The following is a 21,717-nucleotide window of genomic DNA, read 5'->3' as shown; positions in this document are numbered from 1 at the left end:
ATCACATTTTTGACCCAGTTTCACACTGATCAAGAGGGATCAACTGGCAAATGCAGAAAAGAGGAAGACTACAAGCTAGTAAACTTGTTCCAAATAGCACACTTTTTCTTTTTACTGAAGTATGTAATGCAGCCGCCCTTGTTTGTTACTTTGCATGCAGCATGTGTACAGTTAGGACATACTACAGTGTATCCTTCAGAGCAGGACTACCTTGTGACTAACCAATCAGTGGTGGTCTTTGTGGAATGAATTGGGACTACGGTGGAGAGAGTCAGCAGCTTCAAGTTCCTCTGGGTTCACATCAGCGAGGACTTGACCTGGTCTCACCACACTGACTTCATCACCAAGTCAGCAAGACAGCGGATCTTCTTCCTCCGCAGGCTGCGGAGGCTCAACATGGACTCCAGGATACTCTGCAGCTTCTACAGGCGCACCATTGAGAGTATCCTGACCGGCTGCATCACCTCCTGGTACGGCAGTTGCACCGCCCTCAACCGTAAGGCTCTACAGAGGGTGGTGAAGACTGCAGAGCACATCACCAGGTTGATGCTGCCATCCATGGAGGACCTCTACACCCAGCGGTGTAGGAAGAAGGCCACCAGTATCATCAAGGACTCTTACCACCCCAGCCACAAACTGTTCTGCCTGCTGCCTTCTGGCCGTCAGTACCGCAGCATCCGAGCCCACACCAGCAGGCTCAGGGACAGTTTCATCCCCCAGGCCTTAAGACTCTTAAACCGCACATAATCTGCAAACAATTTGCACTGCCACTTTAGCTGTACATTTTATTTTATTTTATTTAGCTGCACATTTTATTTTATTTTCCTATATTTTCTTAGTTGTATATACCTTGTTTATATTTATATTTCTTACTTACTTACTTGCTGGCGTGTTTCATTTGATATTGTTAGCAGTGTTACTGGGACCAGAGACACAAGAGTTTCACTGCCAGTGATTGCTTCATGTAACTGCTGAGCATGTGACAATGAAGTCTTTGAATCTTGAATCTTTGAATCACTTCTGGCAAAATGGCAGTCAGCAAACCAATGGGAGGCGTCACAGTGGCTACATCCACTTCTTACATACCATCTGTGTGAATGAGTGTTTTCTTTAATGATCTACTTTAAAGATTAGAGGGGCTGCTTTCAGTAACTGTGAACATTTTCATGCACACAGTAATGTCATTGCAGCAAATAATGTGGGACGTTTAAACAGCAAAATTTAAAACTGGTTATAGACTTGACAGAGCAGAGGAAACTTTCCAGGGGAGGCTAAATTAAACTGTTAGCCTCTGAAATTATATGTTTTAGACAGCTCCGATGGAGCTCTGAATTTATCAGGGGGACGGCTGCTTTACTCTAAACAGTTTCACTGTATGAATCGCACTGTGTATGTGCGTGTGAGACCTTTTAGATGTGCAGAAGAACAAAGGACATCAAATAACATTAGATCCTGACCGATCCTGTTGGCAAATTTAAATAATCAGTGAAATTACGCTGCTGTGCTTCATGTATAAATGCTCACAGTGGAACTCTTAATGGGCAGACACACTGATAAGGGATGGCTGCAGACATTTCACACACCCACAACCTAGCCAACATTAATCATAATGTTCATTTCTATGACCCGATCCATGGATTAACTACGGTACCTACAGAAGTATTTGCAATTCGTGCATCACTGGCGCAGACTGTTGGAGGTCAACAGAAGAGCCCTGCTGTCGTTACTTTGTAATGTAATTGTGTATTCTAACATGCAGTATTACATCACGGCAATAAATTAAAAATGTATTTCTCTGTTGCTGCTATTTCCATAGTTACATCCTTTTATTGTTATTCAGTTATCTTCATGATTATTTTGTTCACTTAAAGAATTACCATCTATTCAACCAGTCACCAGTAGGCATGTCACACCCCTTTCACACATGGCTCTCTTTTTCTGGCACTGTAACAGAGACAGAAATAAAGATAGAGCTGTTGCACATCATTGCACCATGGATTTACAGCAAGGTTCAGCCTGGACAGAAATTCTAGATTTGTAAAACTTGTGCAAAGGTTTGGGTAAGGGGTTGAGGTTGTGGGTTGTGAGTAGCCAAAAAAAAAAAAAGCCAGCTTGCGTGGTGAAAAAAAGCCACCAGACGTAGAAGGAACATTATGGTATTTTGAGCCTACTGCATTCGCCATACATTTGGACATACTAAATAGTCTGGAGGGATGGGAACGGAATTCATTGAATCCTTCAAAAAATGTTTTATGAGGAAGGACATTTCGTTAGTCTAACAATGTCTTGTTAGACCTTCGCGATACACACAGTGGATTTTGTTGAGCAACACTAAATGTTGACATAACTTTTGTTTATGTATAAGGAAACTCAACAGGGCAGCTTTGATCTTCCAAACTACTTTATTGATATAATGAAAAAAAAAAAAAAAAACACATACGAGACATTCACATAGTTTAGTCCCATCAGCAACAGCTCCCACTCACTCCAAATGTTGCATTGATATGCTGATATTGCATATAAACGTTCACGATTGTTGCCTGCATTACAGAACAATGTCCACCTTCTGATTAAAGGTACAGTTCAACCTTTTTACTGAATGACTGGTCCAGACAACATCAGCACTTTTCCTGTCCAACCACCATCAATGAATCGAACGCTGCTGAATGGTTTTTTTCTTAAATCTTAAAAAAAATAAAAATAAAAAAAAACCTGCCGAGGTCCAACGCAGCATTTTAACACTCCAACATTAACATAGCTGTAGAAAAGGGCAGAGCCCAGTGTTTGTCTACAGTCTTCAGATATGCATTTCAGAGAAGTGTTCCTACATGCAGATCAGAGGCTGCTGGGTAAAACACCGCCCCGGGGCTCTTCCAGAGGATTAAAGGAGGTCAGACACAGTAAAGGCTGCAGACTGAAGAATGTTTCTGATCCTTCGCTTCCAACGCTGAAACATTTTATTTTTCTCAACACACACTATTCTTGTCACACAGATTTCAATAGTACTTCAATACATTAGCAAAAAAAAAAAAAAAAAAAAGCCTAAAAAAATGAGCATCTTAATTCAGAAACATTTCACCAAACATGTATAGCAAAGAGAAAAGAGTGATGAGAAGACAGAGGACAGGAGCAGCCTCAGTCTGGATTGTAAACAGATAAAAATATTCATGAAGTCTTCCACCACGTGTTGAAGTGGATACCAGTTCATATAATCTGCCTGGAGCCAGAAATTCACTTCCAGGCACACAAAGGCCACTCCAAGTCAGATGAGGAACTTTGAAAGAGGCGTTTCAGTGACTCAATGTTTCTCGTATATCTGGGTTGCCATGGTATCGTAGTACTACTGAATGTTCTGGTACTGAATGTAGTATTTGCATCAAAGTCTAGATCTCTGTATGGTGACAAGGCCGCCATGTTCAAGACCGAGAAAGGTATCAGAAGGCACTGTGGAGTTTGATTGGCAGGCAGAGATCAGCTGGCAGCCTTTCTCTGTTGGCTCAGGGCGGGGCAAGTCCATCATCATCAATCATCATCATCATCATCATCATCCATCATCATCATCATCATCCTCCGCCTCACCCTCCTCCCCTTCACTCGGCCTTGTCTTTTCTCTTGGCTGTGAACGGGACTTTGCTGGCTACCGTCGAGCCCACCGTGGAGACGCCGCCAGCCACAGCGGACACGCCGCCCTTCACCAGCCCCACCCCCATCGACGGCACCGTGGTCACGGCCGACTTGGTGATCTCCAGGCTCTTGCCGCCCACCCAGGCCACCCCGCCCACCGCGGCGCCCACCACTCCCTTGGTGACGTTGAAGAGGCCACCGGTCACCCGCCACACCATGCCGGGGGTCGGCGCCACATGGTCCTTACCAGAATCTGAAAACAAATCAAAACACACACGAGGCATCAATATTGAGCGTTCTACAACTGTACACACTCCTCCTGCACTGCTAGAGGAGGTCCAAGAGAAGAAGACATCTGCCATGTAAAACAGACGTGCTGTTTGTAGGGAACCATGCTGCTCCACTTGACCAACCATCCAACTAGATCTCTAAGGAAAGACTCTGGTTTCACTGTGGGAACAGAGCGCTACAGTAGGAAGGGGAATAAAGTCAGTGAACCAATGAGTAAAAACAATAGCCCCTTTTCCACCAACAGTCCCAGGGACTTTTATTTCCAGGAACTTACTTACCTGGGTCAAAGACTTCCTGGTATCTGTGTGGCTTGCATTTCCAAAATTCCAGTACATTTATTCAAATCAGGCTGTTGGAGCGACTGTTGTGGTCCTTCAGCTTCTTATAACCTTGCTCAAGTTTTTTCAACTTTTCATGAATCTGTTTCGGCGTGTGCCCAACATTTGGCTCCGCCAGCTTGTCGGCTATTCTTCCATAGACTCGGTCGTTTCGAGTTGCCGACTCGAAGTCTCGCTGAATTTGTGGAAAAGGGGCTCATGCTGTTTTGTTCCTGTAAACACCTTGTGGATCTTAAGGTCCGGACGTTATTCTGTTTTTCAGACTCGCAAATGAAGTGAATGAAATGAATTTATCGCCACTTCCTGACTTTTGTACCCCATCTGTGGGTCTACGTCTTTAAATATCTGACTTGATGGTGCTCGATGAAAAGCCGCTCACCAAAGTACACCAAGTACTAAATTATTTCACTGTCCAGGCACCATGAACATCTGGACAAAATGTTTTGCCAACCCATCGAGTAGATTCTGAACCATTTCACCGGTGAAGTGAAAACTTTGACCTGCTGGTGGCGCTACAGGGAAAGTCAGGGTATCACTAAAAACGTAGGATTCATCTTCTGGGCACCACGAATGTCAGTACTAAGTCTTATGTAATTTGTTGAGATATTTCAGTCTGGGCCAAAGTGGTGGCCTGACTGATGTCGCCATCCTTAAAGCTACGGCTCTGTTCAGATATTTGACCTCTGAGATATTTGATACGATCTGAGGTGTTGATGGTGCTACATCAGTACCAGGAGTTCCCCCTTTTATCTGGACTGTATTTACCCCCCGGGTCGCCTGCTGAGTAAAGCAGGTATGCTGAAAACAGAATTATGCTTCATCAAAGAACAGTGATGTTTACCGACAGCAGCAGCAGAGGACTGAACTGGCTCAAAGTGTCTCAGAGTGAGGACACAAATAGCAGGTTGGAGCTGCAGCAGCTCTTACACAAACACACACGGTCCCCTGACAAACCACCTGTTTCTGAAATAGCAGCGGGCAACATGTGAGCACAGATTGCACCATATCCCATGCTGATGTTTCAGTCGCTGCCTGGGGAGCTCGCTGGCTGCTTACCCTCTGTGGGTTGGCTGTCGGCGGGTTCAGCTTCATCGGAGGCCACGCTGGTCCCAGGCTGGGGCTCCACGTTAACGCTGTTCACATTCTGGAAAACACAGGTAAAGCCCCAGACTTTTACTCTGAGTAAACCCACCGTCACAGGTAGTTCTCTACCTTAAACACTTACATGCCAGGGTATCAAACCTTAACTGGTACATTTGGCTCCGTAATCTTTGTGGCTCCTTGTTTGATCAGATAGTTCCTGATTTCAGGCACAATTTTGCAAATTTTCAATTGAATTTCATTTATTTAGACAACATTTAAAGGGGATATCACAGCTTCTGCAGCACTGATTTAGACTTTTTCATTTATTTATTTTTTTTAATCCGTCTCAGTTGAATCCAAAACTTTAGAAGATAAGATATTCCTTTATTAGTCCCATGACAGGGAAAATTACACTTTATAAGTGAAAAACTAAATCACTGGAGTATGCATTTAACATTCAATTACTGTGATTTCAAAAGTAGGTTTTGTCAAAGAACATTTTTATATTTCTCAAAAAAAAAAGGCATCAAAAACAGCTGTTGTTTTTTCAGCTTCATGCCTAAATAGTAAACTGATGCACAGTGAGAACAAACCTGGAGGCGGTGCTTTATGTTCGAGGCAAACCCCTTTTAATCACATACATTCTAAAGATAAACTACAGACTGGTGTACACACACACACACACACACACACACACACACACACACACACACACACACACACACACACACACACACACACACACACACACACACACACACACACACACACACACACACACACACACACACACACACACACACACACACACACACACACACACACACACACACACACACACACACACCATGCTCTTGTCTCACAGGAATTCACTGAGATCGTGATGTTGATGTTGGGTTGAGCTGCTCTGCACATCATGTTCACATTTTCCACGTGGTGAACATAAGAAGAACTCGAAAATCTATTTATTCCAAATGAACTGATATGTAGATTCTGAAATATAGCCCCCCCTGTATTATTTAGTTCATCCTTGTTTGTTTGACAAAAGTTCATTTGTATATTTGTACAATCATTCTTTACTATATTAACTATGTCTTCACCTGAGTTCGTCTCCTCTCTTTATCTCTTCCTCAGTCTGTGATGAAAACGTGATAACACGACTCGCCCTCTTGCTCATCTTTCACATTTTGGTTGGTGAAGTGGAAGAAAAGCTTTAGCAGGCGGCTGCCACTCTGAACATGAGCAGGAGTCATCGTAGGTCAGCAGGTTTAACCTTTGTGGCTTATGACCCTTCAGGTGGACGGATGCCTCCCTCACTGTGAGCGAGTACAGCGGCTAAACCATCACTCGGATTATTAAATGACACGTAGAGGATTCAAACCAGCGCACATTTCACACGCCTGACAGAAAAACAGAAATGCTTTTCCCTATAATATGAGTCATCTTGCACCTCCCACCTACCCCCCCCATCTTTTTTTGTCACCCACAAAATGGGCCCAGACCCCCAGCTTAGGAAACGGTGCTGCAGGTTATTTGATAAAAGTTGCCACCACTGGATCTGGAAGCTGAATCTTGACTAAAAAAATGTTTGTTCCCTCCCTCCTTCCTTTCCTTCCCCCCCCCCAAAAAAAATTTGGCCCAGCTGGATCAGAGTTTGTGTAACATTTGCAGGAAGCTGTGACGCCTCTCTTGAATGCTTCTGGAGAGAAAAACTACACTTTTCAGAGAAAAAGCCCCCTCTCCTACAGGGGGATCCTCCTGACAAACTAACATATTATTACACTCAAATTCCACATCATCACTCAAGTGGCCTGCTGATGAAAAAAAACCTACAGTCATATTTAATCTAGTGAAATCAAACGCAGTGCATGGAGCATATTTTCACAATAAAAGGATGCTGGTCAGTCCTCACCTTCACCATTGTTCCCAGAGCTTCTCCCACAAACACACCTGGCACAGAAACTTGAGACAGCGGCAGCTTCTCTTTCAGCCTCCCCGCAGTGGATAAATCTGTCTGTGTGTGTGGGGGGGAGACCTGCCTGCTCCCTCGCTCTTTAAAGGCCTTTTCTTCTCAATCGTCGCGTCTTTCTCGGCTGAACGTGCAGCTTTCTAACTTCTCCTCACACACAGTTCGCAGGCTGAGAGCTACGCAGGTCCCTTTTCAGCCTGCTGCTTCTGCCGACGTGGCGCCTTCAAACACACACACACACACACACACACACACACACACACTCACACACTCACACGCTGCACGCGACAACGCACTAGACTTCCGTTCAGGACCTTCAAATTAAAAGCCTTCTGGACCACCGACGTGAGTATCAAAGTGGAGGTGATGTACTGAACCAGAAATCAAGTGTAAATAAGATGAAGCTGAACAACAAACAAACAAACAGATAAATAAATAAATGAATAAATAAATGTAAAATACAAAGCAAAACAGACTAACTTTTGATTTTACATTTTTATAAATCAGGGAAGTAATAAATTCCATCTTTGCCTGGATTAGGAAAGAGTGACGTGTTGGGAAACAAGCTGAAATATTTTTTTATCCAGGTGGCTAAGGTGGCATGTCGATTCTTACTCTAAAACCTTCAGAACACAACATTCATTTGCCCCCTCAAATAAACTAGCCTAGACACACGGCTGACCCATTCGGCCTACAGTGCTGTATAAACAGTACATGACACTTTATTTAGGTTAAGGTTAAGCCTTATTTTTATAGACATAATCACCAAGTGGGACTGTACATTTGTCAGTATTTCAGTACAGGCTTTATGGTCTACAAAAGAAAGAAAATGTTTTTGTGATTAATGCATGTTTTTTTTCTGGAAAAAAAAAAAATGAGATTACTAAATTGGGTTTATAAGATATAAATTGATTGAACAATTAGCGGAGCAGGTCATCATTTGTCATTAATTTTAATTTGTTTTTCTTTTTTTCAAACTTCAAGACAAATTGTGCGTTTGCACAATGTCCAGACTGTCGAACATTTAGGACCAAGTTTATTTTGGACTTTGATTGTGAAAACAGGAAGTGGTTAGTGGGCGGATGCTGCAGCTCCAGCTCCAGCTCCGGGTCCTGCATCACCAGCAGCTCCAGCTGGTTGTGTTACAGTGAAGGCCTGTGTGTCTCTGTGTGACTCTGCTGTGAATCCGTCTGATCTGTGATGTGGATTCAAAGAGAGGCGCACATGTAAAGTGACACATAAGCACCTGTAGTGAGTCCTACACACTGAGGCCATAAAGATAATGTAAAGATACAAAGATACAACGGTCAAGTGCTGCATGGTGATGTTGGCAGCAACTTTCATTCACTCTTTATAGAAAGAGTAGCATGGACTTTGTATGTGTCCTGGCCTGGCTGGATTAACCAACACCACAGTAACATATGCTGTAAGAGTAATTAAGTTGCACACGTTTACTAATATACTGCATTTCAGTATTATTTTGAAGTATTTTTTTGTTACTTTATAAGTATATTTTAGTGCATTTAGAGGTAAATGTTGTACTTTTTAAAAAAAACCTTCTTTTTACATTTATTTGACAACTGTATTAAAAATAAAAAAGCACAATCAACAAATGCATTATTATGTACGTATGTATTAAAACATATAAGGTAATTAAGATCAGCTCAATCTTTACCAGCTTCAGCATTAAAGTGATTGACAAATTAATGCATTGATCATCAGTCCAATGATATGATATATATCATTGAAATGTGCCATTCTGCGTAATCAATACTTTTGATGCTAATGCTTTGGGACTTTGCTTTTTGAACACAGGACTTTGTTTGTAACGGAGTATTTCTACACTGTAGTACTGCTACTTTTACTTAAGTAGAAGATCTGAGTACTGATTCTTCCATCACTGGAGATCAGTATGAAGAAACAGCAGAGAGGAGACCATAACATTGATAAGACTATTAAGTGTAACAGTACTAAATGTAGTATTACATATATCAGGTAAAAATCCATCTGGTGTGTGTGAGCTCTGTCCAGAAGAGGAGCTGCAGACAGACACTACAGAGTCAACTCAAAAAGCAGAGACTGTGGTCTTAAACACTGAAATAGGCCTAAAGGGGATCAATAAATACAATCAAAGTCTTTTCCCTCTCTATAAGGGGCTGGTCTACACTCCAGAACAGTAGGTGGGAGTCTATGGTTGTATTCTATGGTTGTCTATGGCCTTGGCGCCTGTATTTTGTTCAGGCATTTTGTGCGCCGCTCTGTTTGGGGTCCTCACCGGAGGCTCGGCGCCAGTCTCCCCGGTAGTCGCAGCAGAAGTAAATACGATTGAAATTTAGCGAAATATTCTGTGAAATCAAGTCGTTAAGGAAATTTTAACCATTGGTCGTCCAGCAATGAATCTAGAGCTGCTCGGTAATGAACATTTTTTTGTTCTTTCTGTGAATGTGCCCGACTTTTCGTTCAACGATAACGCTGTGAGCTTGTTGTGGTTAGCACTTAACGTTAGCCTAGCATGTTAACAGCGGCCGATAAAAAACTTACATTAAGTTTTAGAGTCACGCTGTTTAATTTTTGTTGAAATCTGTTGCGCGTTTCATATTATATTAGTTCCTAAAGTGTCGCATGAGTTTGTTTGTAAAGATCGATTAACGTGATAACAGTGAAAACATAACCTAAAGTGTCTACTAGCTAAGTTAACGTTAGCCCCTTATATTGTCTCGTATTGTGTTTGAATTAAATGCTCGTTTTTTCTGAAAGTGCACACAGTTACTGTTATCATATAGTTATGTAACACACCAAGCCGGCAGGCTGCCTCCTCTTCACGTTTGTAGGACCATTGTAGAAACGATACATATAAAAACAATACACACAATAATGTGACAGGGAGTGACCCATTATTCAGTAACATTAGAGCTACTGGAATAAAACTCTAGTTATGCAGAATTAACTTAGACTTAACTTAATCATTTTCTGTTTTCTGAAAGCAAAAAGATTCACAAACCTAAAACAGGCTTTAAACAGTTTTTCATGTTGTCCAGGTTTTAATATGATGGTCTTTGACATACAGCTGTTTTGTGAAGGCCTGGATGGAGTCAAAGCAGTGTGACTGTACTTATGTGTTTCATCAGAAACAGACTAATAACTATATGTGAATTATAAACCATCAGTGTAGTTAACGTTTTAATCTAGTTCAGGTTGGAGAAGTTTAAATATTATGGTCCTTTTATGGTCGGGTTAAATACATGAACAGTTTTATTAAAATGGTCTTTATTTATTAGTCTAACACCTGTTTTACAATTTCAAGTGAGACAACAAGGAATCCACTGAGAAATACTGTCTGTAGTTCCTTTTCTCATGAATGTACTAATCTAAATCATCCTTGTGTCAAACTAGAATTCATCTGAAATAAATTTTTTTAGGGAGGATTTTGTTTAGATTATTTGAACAAATATATGCCATTAAGAAAATTAGAAGTTTGTTTAAAACATTGTTCTTAATGTATTTACTTTCTACTGAGGTTATTAGTCAGTGTGAGCACTGATCTGATACCAGTGCTCTTTAATTCATTTTATATAAGCACACCTCACAGTACTCACAATTTTTCTTTTTCTTTTTGACTTTCACTTTCTTGCAGAGTTCTTTCTTATGAAATTACTGACTCAGACTTTGGAAAAACAACTTCAAGATTCCTCTCACAAATTTCTCACCTTACTCATGGGTCATTACCTGCTTCTTTCTTCTGGATATTCAAGTTATTTGTTTAAAGTTTCCAGTTTTAATGTTGGATGTATTCCAGTTGTTTTCTTTACGTATTTGTATTGAATAATCTGTGTAAAATTTGAGATCAATGAAGTAATCTCTGAATTTATACCTCAGAAAATACATCCTTGACTGTACTGCTCCTCCACTCTGCTGTAGCGCACGGAATATCTGTACTATCTTCATTAGGATTAAATGATCATTAGTGGAAGCTTGTGTTTCTGACGGTCACTTTAGTACACACCTATTGTATGAGTGTTGCCTTGTATTTCTCATCACTTCATTTTGTTATTCCTCTTTAGAGTCCTTTGGGCAGAACTATCCAGAGGTAAGCCACCAGCTTTTGAAGTACACATGAAAATACAATGAAAATCACTAATACACATGGAGTTTCATCTTTTGTTATAATTTTGTGTCATTGGTTGCATGTGTGTTTGTGTTCCATGTGTTGTTAGGAGGCAGATGGCACCCTGGACTGTATCAGCATGGCCCTCACCTGCACCTTCAACCGCTGGGGCACCTTGCTGGCTGTCGGCTGCAATGACGGCCGCATCGTCATCTGGGACTTCCTCACACGGGGCATCGCCAAAATCATCAGTGCACACATCCACCCAGTGTGCTCTTTATGGTGAGACACATCATCTTAGGCTACGTCCACCCTAAGCTTCCCAGTGTTTAAACAATTTAGACAGTGTGGTGGGTTTTCAGGTTGTTTTCTAAAAGATCTTTGTGTTTTTGTGTGTGTGTGCAGCTGGAGTCGAGATGGCCACAAGCTGGTGAGTGCCTCCACAGACAACATTGTCTCGCAGTGGGACGTCCTGACTGGAGACTGTGACCAGAGGTTCCGCTTCCCATCACCCATCCTGAAACTGCAGTGTCACCCCAGAGACATGTGAGTGGCCCGGCAGCCTCTGTCCGTACATCTGATGTGTTCTGAGGTTCGATCGATGGTCAAATACACCACGAACTGCGGTGACACACCACGATGGGGTTTTGCCAGTTTCATTTGTCTTGATCAGTGGTAATTTAAGTTAATATACGTTGCTACTTTGCATAAACAAGAAGTTGTGTTTGTGTTTTAGGGACAAGGTGCTGGTGTGTCCTATGAAGTCAGCCCCAGTTCTGCTGACTCTGTCAGACTCAAAACACGTCGTCTTGCCTGTGGATGACGACTCAGACCTGAATGTGGTGGCGGCCTTTGACAGGCGGGGGGAGTACATCTACACTGGCAATGCCAAAGGAAAGGTCAGTCCAAACTTTGCTCTTCTGAATCACATCACTGCACTCCAAATAAATATGAATTTGACAGAGAAAGAAAGTTCTGCTTAGAAAGAGCTACTTCTAGAACCTAAAAAGACGCTGTGGCAGATGTCAATGTTGACTAACACTCCTCCACATAGATTGCTGCAGTTTTCACCAGACATGTACTACTTTGATAGGATTAAGTAAATTTGCTACTCAAAGTTTGAACACGCAAACAACTGTTTATGTTTTTAATGAATGACTCCCAGAGTTTTCCCTCACCATCATGTGTCCTTCTGTCTGTTGTTGAAGATCCTGGTGTTGAACACAAACACTCAGGAGCTGGTCGCTTCCTTCAGAGTGACAACTGGCACCAGCAACACCACTGCCATCAAATCAATTGAATTTGCACGCAAGGGCAGGTGAGAGGATTTTCTGTATGTAGACCTAGATGGACTTTAACATCAGTCTATTTGGGTTTCTTAGTGTTCTGTGAAAGAGTCTAACTGATTTCATGTTGATTGTAGAATCCATAATACAGTTTGTACACAGGAGACCACACAGAAACTCATTTTAAAAGCCCCAGCACTTATGCTTTCTTTTCACTTGTCTCTATGCCTCAATCTCTCCCTCTTTTTTACCCACCTGTCATTTTTCTGTACAGTTGCTTCCTCATAAACACAGCAGATCGGATCATCAGGGTGTATGACGGCAGGGAGATACTGACTTGTGGCCGAGATGGTGAGCCTGAGCCCATGCAGAAACTACAAGACCTGGTAAACAGGTATGTCATCACAGGACGCTGTTGGGAATAAAAGTTATGCTTTTTATTTGAATCTAAACTGGTACAGTTGTAGCTGAATTGGAATATCTTTAATTGGGAAAATGCAGCGATAGATTTGGCAGTAATCTTCCACTTTGACAAGTGTATGCGTACAACTTGCTGAGAAAAAAGTTTTTCTTGTTGCAAATTTTGCAGTAATTTGCTGAATGCTGAAAAGTTTCTGAGGCAAACACTTACTGGGAAAGTTTAACATTTTGCAGCTGCATCTGTTTCTCCCTCCTCTCCTCATTCTCCTTGTTCATGTCCTCCACCTGTGCTCAGGACTCCATGGAAGCGCTGCTGTTTCTCTGGAGATGGCGAGTATATCGTGGCCGGTTCAGCCAGACAGCATGCTCTCTACATCTGGGAGAAGAGTATCGGCAACCTGGTGAAGATCCTGCATGGAACCAGAGGAGAGCTGCTGCTGGATGTCGCTGTAAGGCCGTCAAAACTGAAATTCCGACTCAGTAGTACGCTGTGTAGAGATTTAAACATTGACTCAACATTTCTGTCTCTGCATCTTCTGTTATATTCTGACGCTGTGTTGTGTAATATCAGATAATTTACCCATTTCACTTTTGACCACTTCTGTCCAGTGGCATCCTGTCCGTCCGATTATCGCCTCCATCTCCAGCGGAGTGGTGTCCATCTGGGCCCAAAACCAAGTGGTGAGTAGACAGTGACGGTAAAGGCTGGCGGTACATGAACGAACATGGACACACATGGATTATTTCATCCTTAATCTCATGCTTCTGATACTTGAAATCAAAGTTTTGGCTCTATGTTCCATATTTGGCCTTAACTGAAGCACAACTATCATCTGAGTTGATGTAATATGGTGTCACCATATGATTTTATCATCAGGAAAACTGGAGTGCTTTTGCTCCGGACTTCAAAGAGCTGGATGAAAATGTGGAGTACGAGGAGAGAGAGTCCGAATTTGACATCGAGGACGAAGACAAGAGTGAACCTGAGCAGACAGGTAGATAAACACACACACACACACACACACACACACACACACTACAGGTCGACTTGCATGTTTGTTTGTTTCTTGGCTCACTGAAGAACAGGGTTGAGTTTGGGGGTTACAGTGTAGATATACTGACTTCTCAAACAGTGGTTTTTCAAATAAAGATCTTTTTTATTGCAGGGCATAACGACAGGACAGTGCTGTTCAGTCATTAAAGAGAAATGTGAGATGAGCACGACTATTAGCTGACGTCAGTGTCAACATATAAACAAAATGTCAATGAACAAAACCAAATGCAACAATGGATGTACACATACTGTATGTATATATCAACAATAAAACTGTCCATCCCCAGTCACTCCCAGGGAGCTACACATACTGATATCTAGCTGCCACACCAAGGACTTGAGCTGAATGACTGAATAATGTGTAATGTAGTTAAGCTGCACCTAATAGATAAGATAGGATAATCCTTTATTGATCCCCATGGGGGAAATTCAGGTGTTGCAACAGCCAAGACAGGATAGGAAAATAGTCAAGCATTTCCATGGTCACACACTGTTTTTTGCTAAACTGCTAATTTGCAGAATTTATCACAAGACTGATTAAGAAATCTAAACTCTAGAATAGATGTCAGACGCACTGGTTTTCTCTGGATGCCTCAGACATGAACTTGTGCTCGTGTTACAGGTGCGGACGCTGCAGAGGATGAAGAGGTGGACGTCACCACTGTCGATCCCATAGTTGCTTTTTGCAGCAGGTGAGAAACAACAGTGCAACAAACTCCATCAGTGCAAACAACATTGCCTTTTTTGTTTTAACCTGAGTTAAACCTGAGTCATCCTGATCTCATCCTTGAATAATTAAAACATGTTAGTCTTAAGCATCATAACTTAAAAAACTATCGTAGTGGTGGTTTGACACTCTTAAACTATATATACACTTTCCACATCTGTGAGCGTACAAGGGTCCGTGTGACGTAAGTATTGTCATCAGAGGGTGTGTGCGAAGCGTCTGTGCGGATATTTTCATGTCTCCAATTAGACCGTCTGTCTGGCGAGCGCTACGTTGACTCCCGTAGATGCTGACCTACTTTGAAAATGTGGAACTCCAGAAATGTATGCACCTGTTTGGGAACATAATCCTAATGCTGAGACATTTTTCTTATCAACTGCATCCCCACCAGTCGCTTTCACCACCTTCCTCATCTCCTGTGCTGGTTCCAGCAGTAGAGACTGACCTCTGTTCGTGCTTACTGTGCGCTACAATACATCCTCTAGATACAGCATCTCTGTCTCGGTTTAATAGAAAGAGGAGTATCTGCATTTTTGATGGTACTGAAAATCGTACTGACAGGATACCCTGGTATACCATAACACCGTGATACTGACCAAGCCTGCAGTCAGTAAAATCAGTAGCTACTCCTCTGAAGTTTAGTACCTGTATCCAGTGTGGACCCCTCGGCAAGGTCCTTGGTGCTATAGGCCTACCTCAGGATAAGTGAATCCGCAAATAAGAGTCATACCAGCTTGGATGACGCCAGGGTCAACAAGGTCCACGTTAGGTGTTGGGGGACCAGGGGCTACTGTAAAACAGGACCATATAATGTTAGAAAGAGATGTTCTCTTCATTCTTTTGAATCTGTGTGAACTATTGCACCACTGACAGCCCCGTCTGTGTTTGTGTCCCGCAGTGACGAGGAGCTGGAGGACCATAAGGCCCTGCTGTACCTGCCCATCGCCCCTGAGGTGGAAGATCCAGAGGAAAACCCCTTTGGGCCCCCGCCAGATGCCTCGGTCCAGGCTGCTGCCCCAGAGGACGCGATGACCGGCGGCGACAAAAAGCAGCGGCAGCCTTCATCTGAAGGAGGCCCCGCCAAGAAGAAGGCTCGCACCACCACCATCGAACTGCAGGGGGTGCCCAGTGACGGTGAGCGTTAACACACTGTAATGTAGCGGAGACATTTTGGGTATATTTTCAGTTAGTCAGATACTTTATTTTCATCAACTGCAAGGTATTAGTAATGGGTCAAGACACAGGCCTTAATTTACAATTAATTGATACTGTTTTTGATTATCAAAGAGTTTAGTCAAGAACTGCGTTTGACCCCCGAGTGTCTCCTGTCTCTCCTCAGAGGTGCACCCCCTACTGGGCGTGAAGGGGGATGGCAAGTCCAAGAAGAAGACAGCAGGCCGGCCCAAAGGCTCCAAAGGTAAAGACAAAGACTTCCCCTTCAGGCCAAAGCCCTACAGGGGCGAACGGCCCTCCTTCCCCGTGGAGGCCCTGGGCAGCTCTGGCCCAGGAGGAGGAGGAGGAGGAGGAGGGATGAAGGGCAGAGCAGAGGGGGGCCTGGCCACAGGTAAGCATGCCACCGCCCCTGCTGCTGCTGACTCTGGGAGCTCTGCTAGTCCTGCAGCCCTGCTAGTCTGACTGACACCTCGCCAGCCTGGCCTGTCTCCAAGGCAACCCCCTCCCTTCTCCCTGTATTGTTTCAACCCAACACGAACCACCACCACCCCCCACCCCACCCCACCTACCCCACCACACCCCACCTACCCCACCACACAGCTCACTGACAGAGACCCCTGCTGTAAAGCCACAGTCTGGAGGTCAGAACACAGAATCTGCATCGTGTGTCAGACCAGGACACTGGATTAGACCTGGTCCAGTGTGAAATGATAGATCGCCAGTCAACCAAAACATTATGATTATTAGTCCAGAATGTAACTAGAGTTCATTAGTCTTACTTTTCCTGTAGTATTACAGTGACCAGCTGTTCTAGGAAATGACTGAGCCTTTTCAGTGGGTAAGGGGAGGCAGACTAACTGTAGTTAATACAATCCTTAAGGAGGAATTGTTAGTCTGCTAAAATATTACCACATAATTTTACCCTGAAACCAGAAACATCAGAAAAATGGTAAAAAAGATGATTTTCTCCACATATGAATGGAACAGCTGTTGATACGGTGTCAGAGGTAGCTCCACAGGAGCTGGATTTGCAGTGGACCTACACAGTGATGTCCTTCCCAGACTGTGGCTTTATGACTGTATGACCTCTGCTAACCTCAGCCTCACTCTCACTAATTTGCCATCATTTGAGCTTTGGTGAAGTTGGACTGTAGTTGGCAGATGGGTGTTGACGTGGCTAACGGTGAGATAGTACAGCTTGTTTCCCTGCAGGCTAGCTGGCTAGTCTACATCTACTTCCTGCTTGGCCTTTGACCCTCCTGCTCCCACTCCCACCTCGCTCTTTGGGCTTGTCATGTGACATGAACGTGTGTCTGTAGCAGCGCTGCTCAGGTCCTGTCTTCTCTGTTTCTGTGTTTATCAAAGACATGTGGCAGTGTGTGTTAACCTATGTATTAATGTCTGAACTCATCCTACTTCCATTCAAAAGCTACATTTACCATGCAGGATAAATGTGAGACAGGCTGCTTTGTCATATATAAGAAATGAATAGGCCATTATGTGCAGGACTACATCAAAAACTAGACCAGTGCATCAGTAGACTGCAGATCTCCACCATGTGTGTCATTAGCTTAGAATGAGCCCCTCATATCTCCGCACACAGTGGCTCCTCTTCCATGTTGCACAGCCACGTTACTACAGTAGCCCAGATTGGACAAACTGAGGGCCCTGAGTGTTTTTACATTTAAGTGGCAGCTTGAATTTGGTGGCACAAAATGCACCAGGTTGGAAGATGAAGATGAAGAGGAATCGTGGTTGCTGGTCCTGGTTAACCATTTTGTGTCGGGAGAAGTTTGAGAAGCCAAATTTTGACAAATAGAGGATAATTTACCTGAAGGCCACTGTACTTTCTCCAGAGGGAGGGGTGAGGGGAGGGGTATTCACTTGGTTGAAATCTGCAATCTCACTTCTAGATGACACTAAATCCTACAGCCTGGTCCTTCTAGAGGAGTGAGGAGTCAGCAGGCAGTAACTGTATAAAACAAAGCAGTCAATAAATAAAATCTTTGTGAATCACTGCGACCCTGAGAGGTCGTTGAAGCATAAACACGCACAAGAGATTTTAGGCTGATGGGTCCTGTGATTGTAAAAATGGCTTAGAAGTGATTAGAGTTCATCAGTGGATGAAAACAGTATTATGTTAAAAAAAAAAACCAACTGGAAATCTGTATTACATAGAGTTTATCAGGTGAAACAGTATTTCCACCCTTCCTCTACTGTTTTTTACCCGGCCTTTATTAGCTACCTGGTATTTATTAGTTTGTGTTGCTTTTATTTAAAAACTACTTTTAAATACTTAAACTAGGACGAACATTGTGTCAGCTGTGTCCCGTCTAACAGCGTCTGTGTTCCTCTGCAGGGAGCATGGTCTCACAGTCGTACAAACAACATGACATTGGAGGGATGGACTGATCACTGCTGTGTACAGTTACGAAGGAGCACCAACAGGCTGAAACAGAGACACAAAGCCTGATGTGATATACAGACTGTGGGTGAGCAGCCTGTTGGGTGTGCAGACTGTTTCCCCCCCCATCCTGAGCACAGTGTCACAGGAAAACTCCTCAGCCCGGATCCCACACAGGGGCTGACAAACAGAGCGCGCAGCAGCCGTGTCGTCACAGTAGAGATCACATGTCCTCTGTCCCCGTAGGATTCATTATGTATAGAACGCCTGTGTCCTGATAGTGTGTGCGTGCGTGTGTGTATGCGTCGTCTTTCTTGTTGTTTTTATACGTATTAAAACATTTTGATTTATTATTAACCAGCTGGTGTGGTTTTGTGTCCAAGCCTCAACTCCTCTGTAGGTCCTGACAAAGCTGGAAAAGGAGTGTGGGGCCATATAAAAAAAAAAAAAAAAATCACTTTTTGTGAATATGGTTTGAAGCTTGTCCTACCTGATGAGTTTGGTACAAGAGTGATTCACAGAACAGTTTAGAGCTAAAAGCTTGTGGGAGAAGTTAATCCAGATGACTCGTCAGTCAAATGTGCCAGCATTTAAAAAAGAACTATGATAACTAAGTGTTATAAACATATTATGGTTGTGGGCATGTTAAACAGCACCCACTCAGCAGTCATCACTACTGTGACTTACAGTTTGAATGATGTATCAAACCAAAAATAAGCTCTTCAGAACCCACCTCAGTTAATTTTGTGTAAATTAGATAATCATCAACTGAAATTAACACATAAACAAGACTTGCATCGTGGCGGCTCTATCTGGGTCAGCAAGTGAAAATAGCACTTAAAAGTAGAATTACTGCTTCATTTGAAGCTGAAGAAAAGAGGGGGAAAATGTAGATGGTGTTAAATGCTGGATAAACATGTACTAGACAAGTCACTTTCACTTTGGTGTATAAAATCTGTGACAGGACTTTTGAATATCATATATTTGTGAATAAAATCAATCTATTAGTTATGTTCTGTTGGAGTAAATCAACACATTTGAAGTAATTCTGCCATCACAGTACAAGGACATAAACAGTTGAACCTAAAATTATGCCCATTGCAAAATTTACAAACTTTCTGCTGTGTTCAATGAACAACTGAAATAATGGAGGGCAAGATGGATTCAATCAAGTATCAGGAAATCTGATACCACCATGCTGTTAGTGAGGAAGCTGAAGCTTGGGCGTCATAGGAACTTCCAAGAGGACAATGATCCCAAACATACCTGAAAGTCCACCAAGACTTGACTTCAGGAAAAGTCCTGGAAGATACTAGAGTGGCTTTCACAGTCTCTTGAATTGAATCTCATAGAAAATCTCTGGTGGGATTTGAAGAAGGTGGTTGCAGCGAGCAAACCCAAGAATATCAGAGAGCTGGAGGCTGTTCCTCATGAGGAACGGGCTCAGATTCCTCAGGAATCAGGTGTCTGGCTGTGCATCAGTGCAGCAGGTCATAACAGCAAAAGGGTGCTCTACTAAGTACTAAAGATGCTTGTCAAGAACGGGTTGAGTGATTTTGAGACTGCAGGAGTCATTAAAAGTGGCATTTTGTGTTGAATTAGCAGAAACCACCTGTAATATTAGTTATGTGGAGCTATTTCAATTGTTCTTGAGTTGTTCATTGAACACAGCTGAAAGTTTGTAAATTTTGCCAAAACACCTCATTTGCGATGGGGTTGAATAATTTAGTGTAACTGAACGTAGAGCTGATTAACAGGTGGAACGTAACTGAGTTGGCTTGATGTACCGTAAGCAATAGTTTTGAGGTACTTGTACTTCACTTCCTGTTTTATACTTGTACTCTGCTATATTTTAAAGCAAAATTTTGTACTTTTTACTTCGCTACTTTTATGTGACAGCAGGAGTTAATTTCATTGAATCAAAACAAAACATTTGATAATTAAACCAATCTTTTTTATGACTGGCGGAGAAAATGGTGCGACATTCACGGAATAATTTGCACGCTTCAGTCTGTGGGTGCGTGAAGGGAACGTTGGAATGGGATGACAACCGTATACTGGGATAGCAACGTGGTCAACCACGCTTGGTCTCCTTGTTCGAGATCGGCGATAAAAGTTGCTTTTAGCAGCTGTGTGATCAGTCTGAAGGGGAAACTCTTCGTCAGCTAGCTAGTAGCACCATTTAGGAGGAATCCTGTAAGACAAGACACTTGGTGAATATCTCTGATAGTGACACAGGGACCACTGTGACTTTCAGAATTCTAAACAAGACATACGCCAACATTTTCGGCGAGAATCCCTCAACGATCTTCCCTATGTTTCCTGTCTCCATGTTTTTGTGTTCATTTCAGCGGACTAAATTGATATTTTGCTCATAGTTTTTTTTTTCCCAAATACATTTTTCATCTGGTAAATTTGTTGTTAAGCTGCTTTCTACCAAGATTAACACCTCTAATGCTGAGTGGTCTAAAATCTGACACAATATTAGAGTGCCCCAAATCCTGTGTCATCGTGGTTCTGAGGGGAATTGAATGGCCTTTACTGATTTAGTCAGTAACAAAGCAGTTGAAATTTAATTTACAACACAAACCATAGACTTTATTCCTTTTACCATTCATTTCCTTTTTAGAACCGTGACCTTTTGATGATAAAGTAGGCCCTGTCTGTTGTTCGGTAATATGGGTGTATTATGTGGACTTCATACATGAATACAATAAGGGATAACTGCTGTTGAAAATCTGATCAGATGTGTGTGTGTGTGTATATATATATATACACACACACACACACACACACACACACATATATACTGTATATATGTATGAGTGTGTTTCCGATCCTCTCTAGCCAATCACAACGGAGTAGGCGGGACATCAAGTGGATAAAGGTAACAGGGAGTGGCTCATCGACGTGTCAATCAACCAGCCAATCAAAGTGGAGAGAGAAAACCGGAATACCGGAAAAGCTTTAAAAAAGACTTAGACTTAGGAAAATAAAGTTAGAAATACTAAGTTAACGTGCATATTTGAAACTGTTAAATGTTGTCATTACTAGATGCATGTGGTGATTGAGTTATTCCGAAAGTTGACATCTATTCGTCTTTAAAAGGGACTTAAATTATTACATTTCGTTGTACTTTTTTGTCAATATGTTTTGTATTTTCTCGTAACGTCAAAAAAATTATTGTAACATGATTTTTGCCATCATAAAATCATAACTTCTCAAATGTGACTTTTCTCGTAA

The 21,717-nt window shown here is 42.5% G+C and overlaps 2 protein-coding genes across 3 annotated transcripts; one reads left to right on the top strand and one right to left on the bottom strand.

Annotated features, from left to right (window-relative positions):
* Positions 1 to 2,389: 2,389 nt before the first annotated feature.
* On the bottom strand, positions 2,390 to 7,525 carry LOC139214974 (transmembrane protein 263). Its single transcript, XM_070845848.1, has 3 exons — positions 7,249 to 7,525; positions 5,310 to 5,397; positions 2,390 to 3,877 (listed from the first exon to the last, which is right to left on the bottom strand). The coding sequence occupies exons 1-3, from the start codon at positions 7,255 to 7,257 to the stop codon at positions 3,591 to 3,593; spliced, it is 384 nt and encodes a 127-aa protein (XP_070701949.1). The 5' UTR covers positions 7,258 to 7,525; the 3' UTR covers positions 2,390 to 3,590.
* A 2,062-nt stretch (positions 7,526 to 9,587) lies between these two features.
* Positions 9,588 to 18,831, top strand: rbbp5 (retinoblastoma binding protein 5). Of its 2 annotated transcripts, none has more exons than XM_070847213.1 (14): positions 9,588 to 9,717; positions 11,367 to 11,392; positions 11,520 to 11,692; positions 11,816 to 11,956; positions 12,147 to 12,309; positions 12,619 to 12,728; positions 12,971 to 13,090; positions 13,412 to 13,565; positions 13,726 to 13,797; positions 13,994 to 14,111; positions 14,793 to 14,862; positions 15,796 to 16,031; positions 16,237 to 16,314; positions 18,430 to 18,831. In XM_070847213.1, the coding sequence occupies exons 1-14, from the start codon at positions 9,699 to 9,701 to the stop codon at positions 18,480 to 18,482; spliced, it is 1,533 nt and encodes a 510-aa protein (XP_070703314.1). In that variant the 5' UTR covers positions 9,588 to 9,698; the 3' UTR covers positions 18,483 to 18,831. The 2 variants fall into 2 exon arrangements, with proteins under 2 accessions (XP_070703314.1, XP_070703305.1); XM_070847204.1 differs by having other exon boundaries at positions 16,237 to 16,461.
* The last annotated feature ends 2,886 nt before the right edge of the window (positions 18,832 to 21,717 follow it).

Source organism: Pempheris klunzingeri, chromosome 2 (assembly GCF_042242105.1).
Source record: "Pempheris klunzingeri isolate RE-2024b chromosome 2, fPemKlu1.hap1, whole genome shotgun sequence".
Classification (NCBI taxonomy): domain Eukaryota; kingdom Metazoa; phylum Chordata; class Actinopteri; order Acropomatiformes; family Pempheridae; genus Pempheris; species Pempheris klunzingeri.
This window is presented reverse-complemented; position numbering and strand designations above follow the sequence as displayed.